Genomic DNA, 8,270 nt, shown 5'->3' with positions numbered 1-8,270 from the left:
CCGGCGTGAGCGGCGAAAGCCGGGAGGGCGAGCAAGAGAGCTAGCAGGCAGCAGGCGGCAGGCGGGCGGGTGGCCGGCCGGCACGGAGGGAGGGAACGAGCAAGCGGTGAGCAAGCCAGCGAGGGCGGCCGGGTCCCGAGGGCAGTGGAGATTCCTCAGGCCCCTCCGGCGCCCTCCCCGGAGTCCACAGCACCTCCAGCACCCAGCGGAGCGGACACGGCCCTGCCCGGCCATGGCCTCGTTGCTGAAGGTGGATCAGGAAGTGAAGCTCAAGGTAGCGGCACAGCTCCGGGCCTCCTCATCCCTCCCTTCGAACCCCCAGCAGTCGGACCTGCTTCCCACTCCCCGTGTCGTCTTTGTCTCCCTGGGGACACCAGCTCTGAGCTTCCGCTCGGCTCAACCCAGCCCCCCACGCCTGGAGACGGCCTTGGAGAAGACGATTTAGGGTGGGCTTTCTGCCCTGCTTCTGGTGATGGAGCGCACCAGGTTCTCCTCCGCGGACACGTGTTTAAACTCAGTGCTTTAGGCTAGTGACAGGTGGAAGGCCCCCGGCCCAGCCGCGTCCCCGCCCCCGGACGCTGCTGCTGACCCTGCCTTGGGCGGCTTGCCTATACTGCGTATGATAGGCCAGGTCTGGGTGGGAGTCGGCACGTTTGTGATCTCACATCTTTCAGCTTTTGTCTGTTTATCAAATTCAGAGGATTTCGGACAACCAGAGAGAGGGAGGGACAAAGGGAGGGGGTGGAAGGGGGAGAAGAGAGGTGGGGGAGACTGACAGGTGCTGGCCTCCAGCCCCGACATCTCTCCTGAGATGGAGAAATGGATCCGCAAAAAAATAAAGTATTTGCAGTCTGGGGGCCTCTCACCTACTGATTATAATTTCAAGGTGAGGGAGAGGCAGCTGCGTTTGGGGCTCCTCATCCTTGCCCGTAGTCAGCAGGTATTGAATTGCTCTCTTTGTTGATTTTAGGTTGATTCTTTCAGGGAGCGGATCACAAGTGAGGTGAGTGTTGTAAAGGAGAAAAGAGGTGTCGGTTAACAGCTGGGGGGTTCCCAGAAAGAGCTACACGGAGGGAGTGACTGCCCCACGATCATTAATTCAGGTGTGTTTCCTCTGTCTAGGCAGAAGACTTGGTGGCAAATTTTTTCCCAAAGAAGTTATTAGAACTTGATAGTTTTTTGAAGGTGAGAGACGTTTTTTATTACTTTAAATTACCTCTTTGGTCCCTGTCTTTGAGACAAATGGGGCAGATTGTGTGTTGATTCTGTTCTCTTGTGTACTATAAGGCACTCATTTCTTTTACAAATACTTCTCTCTCTCTTTTATTTTATTTTATTTTTTTTTTCAACTTACACTAATACTGTTTTGGGGTGAACGCCTCTCTTTCAGGAACCAATCCTAAATATCCATGACCTAACTCAGATCCACTCAGACATGAATCTCCCAGTCCCTGACCCCATTCTCCTCACCAATAGCCACGATGGACTGGATGGTGTGAGTGTCTTGCATTTATGTTTGTGTTTTTAGTATTTTATTTCTTGGTAAGCCTTGGGATGTACAGAGGACTTGGGCCTTGCTTGTGGGATCTGGGGTTCTGTTTCAGGTATGGTGACTCCAGAATACTACTTTTTGCACCTTTAGTTTCATTTTTAACAAGGTGAGTGTGTTAGTGCTGCTCCCAGTGTTAGCCTGAGTTTTAATTGGTTCTAAACTAGCTATAGTTTTGTTTTGTTTTGTTTTTCCCAGCTACCTGGCTTTCCCCATGCTTCTGAATAAGACTTTTGTGTTGGGCGCGTTGTGTCTTAGGGTGGGAAGAGAAGCTGTTCCTGCTGCATAGCTGCAGGCCCTGTTTTTACTGTCTCTTTAGCACCTGTATTTTGCTTTGTATTTGAGATGGGGGTCTCACTATGTAGCCCTGGCCAGCCTGGAACTCTCTGTGTAGACTAGACCAAGTTAGCCTCAGACTCATGGAGATCTGTCTGCCTCTGCTGTCTAAATGCTGGGATGAATGGTGTGCACCACCATGCCAGCTAATACCTGTACCTTATTAGTTCCATGTTCACATTGTGTTAGAACACCAGTGATACTATAGTTTTGTCTATATTCCTCTTTTTTTCGTTTTTTTTTTTTTCGTTTTTTTTTTTTTTTCCTGTCTTGGAGGTCAAGCCTATGTGTATGTTATATAAACACTGTACCACTGATTTATATTACTAGCTTTCAGAACTATCTTTTTTTTTTCTCAAGACGGTTTCTCTGTGTAGCTTTGCGCCTTTGCTGGAACTCACTTGGTAGCCCAGGCTGGCCTGGAACTCACAGAGATCCGCCTGGCTCTGCCTCCCGAGTGCTGGGATTATAGGTGTGCACCACCACTGCCTGGCTCAGAACTATCTTAATTACAACTAATTAAGCTGGGTATGGTGGCTTAGCACTCAGCTTGTCTGAGGAAGGAGAATTGTGAGTTCAAGACCAGCCTGGGATATGTAGTGAATTAAAGGCTAGTTGGGACATATACTGGGATCCTTTTTCCAAAACAAAGCAAAATAAATCTGCAGTTAGGGTAGGAATCATCTTAATTGCCTATATCCTTAGCTCCCAACATTACTCCTAGCATATAGAAAGTACTGTTCTGAGTTTGTTGAATCTTGTGTTTATTTTAGAACCAACAAATTTGTGCATATTCCCTCAATTCTCTACCTGCCTTGATTGCTTCCTTCATGGTTTGGTTTTTTTTTTTTTTTTTTTTTTTTTTTTTTTTTGAGACAGGGTTTCTCTGTGTATCTTTGGTGCCTGTCCTGGATCCTGCTCTGTAGACCAGGCTGGCCTCGAACTCAGAGATCTGCCTGTCTCTGCCTCCTGAGTGCTGGGATTAAAGGCGTGCGCCACCGCCACCTGGCTTCTTCCTGTTTTTTAAAAAGAATTTTTCCTGCTCCTTGAATGTTTTGAAAAGCAGCACTGTTTGTTTAGTGGGTAGGAGCATGCCAGCTGGTTACCTTCCGTTGTGTTGGTCCTAGGGATCAAACTCGGGTGGTTAAGCTTGGTGAAACGCGCCTCTACCTGCCTCCACTGGCCCCTTCAGCTGCTTTTTTTTTTTTTTTTTTTTTTTTTTTTTTTTTTTGGTTTTTCGAGACAGGGTTTCTCTGTGTAGCTTTGCGCCTTTCCTGGAGCTCACTTGGTAGCCCAGGCTGGCCTCGAACTCACAGAGATCCGCCTGGCTCTGCCTCCCGAGTGCTGGGATTAAAGGCGTGCGCCACCAACGCCCGGCGCTTCAGCTGCTTTTTTAATGTGTTCTATTGGTTGTAAATTTGGCCTTCTCAACTAGAGTGTAAGTTTCTTTGTGGCAAGAACCTCTTTTAAAAGCTTTATATGTATTGGTGCAGAAATTAGTACGATAACCTATGGGGTCCAGGAAGGAATTAAACTTGCTTGTATAGTGTCTTGTAATGGGCATGTGGTGTTAAATGCAAGCTAATTCCTGCTTCCTTATACCCTTAGCCCACTTACAAGAAGCGCAGATTGGATGAATGTGAAGAGGCCTTCCAAGGTAAGAGCTGCCCTCTAATCTAGGCTGACTAGCAGTCCTGAGAAGTAGCATGGCTCTGGTTTTCACCAGCTGAGCTCTGATTTAATTTCTCAGGATCAACACCTGGCACCTTCCTACAATGATCATTGTTTAGTACACCAGGAGGCGCTGACTCAGGGTAGACGCCACAGAGAACGCTTGGAGGCATGAGCCACACCTCACAGTTATCACAGAAGTCCATGTTCTGTGTCATTTGCCCCCTGGAGTAGCAGCAGCAGTTACCTGATGAATTAAGGGGCAGCGGGGTCATTTAGCATTGTGAAAGATAAAAGGCAAAGGTCATTACATCTTCTAGATCTGAGGAAGAGGAAAAGATGGAAGAGGCTTTCAGTTTACACTGCCCTGAACATGTGACCTTGATGTATCTTTCAGGAACCAAGGTGTTTGTGATGCCCAATGGGATGCTGAAAAGCAACCAGCAGCTGGTGGACATTATTGAGAAAGTAAAACCTGAGATTCGGCTGCTCATCGAGAAATGTAACACGGTGAGACGGCCTAGTGACCTATGGCTGAACCCAAATAGCTTCGCTTGAGCTATGAAATGATGGGTGGGGTTGGCAGGCTAGGTCTCTTGATTCCTTTGTTTCTGGCATCTATCCCCAGCAACAAGTATCGTGTATTTCATGGCTTTAGCAGGAAAGCCCAAGGTCCTTCTCCATTCATTTCTTCTTCTCACACTCTAGGTCAAAATGTGGGTACAACTCTTGATTCCCAGAATAGAAGACGGGAACAACTTCGGGGTGTCTATTCAGGTAATGTGTTTGCTACAAACGGGGAGCTGCTTCTCCTGCTTGGTCTCTCTGCTTTGGTCTTCAGTGCTGCTGTAGGTAGCACGGAAGGACCCTGACTTGCCTGTCCTTCCCCGCAGGAGGAAACAGTTGCAGAACTAAGAACTGTCGAGAGTGAAGCTGCATCTTATCTGGACCAGATCTCTAGGTAGGGCTGCTTGGGCTGGACCCAGAAAACTACTGGTGGAGTGGGAGACATGTTCAGGGTCCCCTTCAACTGCTTCTCATTTTTCCCTCCCTCCAGATATTATATTACAAGAGCCAAATTGGTTTCTAAAATAGCTAAATATCCCCATGTGGTAAGTTGGGGTTTGGGGTCTGGAGGGGGTGTGGCAGGATAGGTAGGATGCTAGGAATGAGCTGTCGACAGGCGTTGGGCCTGGAAGACTAGCCTGCCCTGCTTCCTGTGCAGGAGGACTATCGTCGCACTGTCACAGAGATTGATGAGAAAGAATACATCAGCCTTCGGCTCATCATCTCAGAGCTGAGGAATCAATATGTGAGTAAAGTCAGTCCCTGCCCATAGCTGTCCTGGCTTCTCTTAGTTCCATGGTGATTTCTTGAAAACTGGGGCTCAGAATAAAATGAGTGGAATGGCCAGGGTGGTAGCTGCCTATAATCCCAACTGCTCCGGAGATTGAGCAGAAGGATCCAGAATTTGAGGCCCGCTGGGTTACATAAACAGCTGTTCATCAGCTGGGTGTGGAGAGCTTAACCGCATTGAAGGAGTCTAGTTGGGAGTTGCTGTTCTGTCTAGGTGGGGTTGGTGTACGGCATATGGATGGTCACGCATGGGTATCGGAATCAGAACGATGGCTTTGTAACCAGAGTCCTCTTGTAATGGGCGATTTATTTGTTTTAATTTGTTGTTGGTTTTTTAGACAGGGTCTCACTTTGTAACCCAGTCTCACTTTGTAGCTTGGAGCTCACTATGTTGGTGTCAAGAGTCACAGGGATCCACTGACTCTTGTCTCCCAGTGCTGTGATAAAATTCTGTCTGTCAGTATGTGTGCATGTGAGAGCGTAGGCACCTGGGGCTCCCAGAAGAAGGTGTCAGATCCCTGGGCTGGAGTTAGTGGCAGTTGTGAGTTGTCAGGTCCTCTTCGAGAGCACTTCCTGATCCTGGCTGCTGGAAAGTGTGATCTTGATCATGTTCAAGCTCAGACTTCCGTTTCTGTTCTGAAATGGGAGCTAGATTGCTGACTCCAAACATAATTTTTAGCAGTAAATGAGGCAGCATACTAAAGGACTTCTTACGCCTCTTGTGTGGTTAACACTTGGAGCCAGCTCAGGGAACAGAGGAAGTAGTGTTGCCCCTTCACTGCGTCAGGTGATAGAGTAGGATAAGGTGAGTGATTGTTTGATGAGGTAGAGGTTGAAGAAATGAGTGATCCCCTGACCTTTCCTTTCCCAGGTCACTCTCCATGACATGATCCTGAAGAATATTGAGAAAATCAAACGGCCCCGGAGCAGCAATGCAGAGACACTGTACTGAGGCCAGGGCCAGGGCCAGGGGACTCTGTGAGTCTGGCTCAAGACCGACATTGCCTTGGTTTGTTACATGACTATCGTGATGGGGAAACTGGCTGGAAGTAGTAACCACACCTCTCTGTTTTTAGTTAGAGTCTAATGAAGCTCTCATCTAGTTCTGCCATGTGTTTACCTCTTTTTTCAGGCCTCAGGAACTCTTCGATCTCTTTCCCCCAAACCCCACACCCAGCCTGTCCTAATTTCTGGAGAACTCCAGATTTGTGCAAGATACTGGCACAAGAATAATCGTGGGGTTCTTGTTTTTTTTTTTTCTTCTCTTCCCTCCTTCCCTTGTTTTAAGTTTTGTGTTTTCTTCCTTTCAATGGTTAGTCAGTTAAAGCTGGAGGACCTAGGGAAAGCATTAGGTGTCTTCGGAACTGGGGGGTGGCGGTGGAAGGGACATCTCTTCCTGTCACGAGGCCAGTGTCTCGCTTCTGGGGGACTTTGGGTCCTCCCTACCACAGCTGCCCTGGTGATGCCTCAGGGCTTTCCACCCGTCTCTATCCCACCTGAGCCTGACCATGACAAGGGATACCTTAGGCCTTCAGCTGCATCCCTAGAGCTCCTTTGGATGTTTTTATAATGGGGTTTTCACATATACATGTGTACGCATGTACACACGCCTAGGGACATGTATACATGCTTCCTGCTCCCTTATAGAACATAGCCTTCCTTCCTGCACCACTGTCCCCTCAGCCCCTGTCACACACGCAACACCTTACCAGGTGACAGTTGTCTTAGTCATCCACCCAGCAAAGTCCCAGGACTACCCTCTCTTCTGATAATGTAGCCGTTGGTGCCCAGGGTAAGTTGAAGGAGAGCCGAGGAGCAGAGGGCTCCCGAAGGCCTGCCTTCCCTCTGTGACTCGGGTTCCTTTGGTGTTATGCAAAAGCTGGCCCTCTGGCCCCCCTTGCCCTTCTGCCAGGCCTGCTTGTGCATCAGCTAGGGTGTGGGCAGCTGTGCGGTCCAGAGGCTGCTGACCCTCGCTGTGCTTTCCCTTTGGGAAAGAGTTCTCATATTTATAGTATTGTGCTTCCAGGGAAAGCAGAAATTCGTGTGTATGTGTCTGTGCACACACACACACGTGCACATGTGTGTGTGTTCGTGTGTGTATAAATATGCTGCGAAGGTCAAACCCATAGAAGAGTTGTCTCCTCTTTCGAATCTTCCAGAGATACCACTTGTTACAGCTTTTGTGTTAACCCCATCAACCGCCAGCTTTTTAAGTGAGAGTTGGTGTCTGCAGTCAACCTGCCAGCGACTCTCAGTGTCTCTCTGGCTTTTATTCCTGTCTTCCAACTCTCAATCATACTCCACCTGGGATGCATCATTTTCACTCCCAGTATTGGATAGGAAAGGAGGAGTCAGGATGCTCTCTTCCCATGAATAGTGCTCAGTAACAAACCAATTGCATTTTAGTTGGGCAGTACTCCTACCCACCCTCAGATCCCTCAGCTGAGCCCTCCCCTCCTCCCGCCATGTGTTTCTCAGCCTCCCTTTTTGTTTGACTGTTCCACTGCCCCTCCTCACCCCACCACCCTTGGATTGTAATGTACAATTCTTTTACCATGTCAAGAAATTATTAAAAATACAGGTACTTTGACCTCTTTCTAAAGCTGCAGGCCCTGGTGCCGTACTCTGATGACTAAGGGACATAGTGGGCATGTGTGAGCATTCAGACACCCACTTCCACAGATGCTCTGGCCAATCTGTTGTGTGTACATTTGCTATTGAATGCTCCTTTTCTCATCATGGTGGCAGGAGTGAAGCCTCTGACCAGGGAGGAGGTGGCTCCTGCTTTGTGTTGAACCTGAATTCTGTAAAAGCCTTTCCAGGAACTGAGGCTGCCTCTGTCCATCCTTCCCGGTGATACCCATGAGCTACCAGCAGAGGTCGCTGTGGCTCCGTGTGGGAACAGCGGCTCAGGCTCGCCCTGTCTAGTTTTCCTTTTTCCGTCATAATAACTTAACTTTCTACATAATGCTTGAACTTCTTTGAGGGGACCCCAGGGATTGGTTTAAAATGACTCAAAGGGCTCATAGGAGGCTCATGTCCCTCTGAAATAAAATACCCTCCCCTTTTCCAGTAAGACTTTGTCTGCAGAGCTTTAAGGTCTCCAGCAAGGAAGGGGCATCTATCTGTTCTGTCCCAGAGCTTAGTGCCACTAGCTAGCAAGCAGCTTGTGCCTGCCTCCCTGTGGGATTACTAAGCACCTGTGTGTATGACCACATTTACTTTACTGTATTTTATTGGTTTTTCAAGACAGGGTCTCTCTGTTTAACAGCTCTGGCTATCTTGGAACTCACTCTGTGGCCCAGGCTGGCCTCAAACTCAGAGATCCGCCTGCCTCTGCCTCCTGAGTGCTGGGATT

The 8,270-nt window shown here is 48.5% G+C and overlaps 1 protein-coding gene across 2 annotated transcripts; it reads left to right on the top strand.

Annotated features, from left to right (window-relative positions):
• Window positions 1–7,518, top strand: Psme3 (proteasome activator subunit 3). Of its 2 annotated transcripts, none has more exons than XM_028856844.2 (11): window positions 1–274; window positions 971–1,003; window positions 1,123–1,185; window positions 1,391–1,495; window positions 3,494–3,542; window positions 3,954–4,066; window positions 4,265–4,333; window positions 4,450–4,517; window positions 4,614–4,668; window positions 4,782–4,868; window positions 5,784–7,514. In XM_028856844.2, exons 1-11 carry the CDS (start codon window positions 233–235, stop codon window positions 5,862–5,864), a joined length of 765 nt encoding a protein of 254 aa, XP_028712677.1. In that variant the 5' UTR covers window positions 1–232; the 3' UTR covers window positions 5,865–7,514. The 2 variants fall into 2 exon arrangements, with proteins under 2 accessions (XP_028712677.1, XP_037056816.1); XM_037200921.1 differs by lacking the exon at window positions 1–274 and adding an exon at window positions 769–886 and having other exon boundaries at window positions 5,784–7,518.
• Window positions 7,519–8,270: the final 752 nt, after the last annotated feature.

The sequence above is a fragment of the Peromyscus leucopus genome, chromosome 8b (assembly GCF_004664715.2).
Source record: "Peromyscus leucopus breed LL Stock chromosome 8b, UCI_PerLeu_2.1, whole genome shotgun sequence".
Lineage (NCBI taxonomy): Eukaryota > Metazoa > Chordata > Mammalia > Rodentia > Cricetidae > Peromyscus > Peromyscus leucopus.
Note: the sequence above shows the minus strand (reverse complement) of the source record. Positions and strands in the feature narration are given on the sequence as shown.

What these genes read in the sequence shown, in the direction of transcription:
- Psme3 (XM_037200921.1), top strand. Translation starts at nt 812, where the DNA reads ATGGAGAAATGGATCCGCAAAAAAATAAAGTATTTGCAGTCTGGGGGC. An exon ending in TATCTGGACCAGATCTCTAG is followed by an intron (nt 4,518 to 4,613) that starts GTAGGGCTGCTT and finishes CCCTCCCTCCAG; the next exon opens with ATATTATATTACAAGAGCCA. An exon ending in CAGAGCTGAGGAATCAATAT is followed by an intron (nt 4,869 to 5,783) that starts GTGAGTAAAGTC and finishes TTCCTTTCCCAG; the next exon opens with GTCACTCTCCATGACATGAT.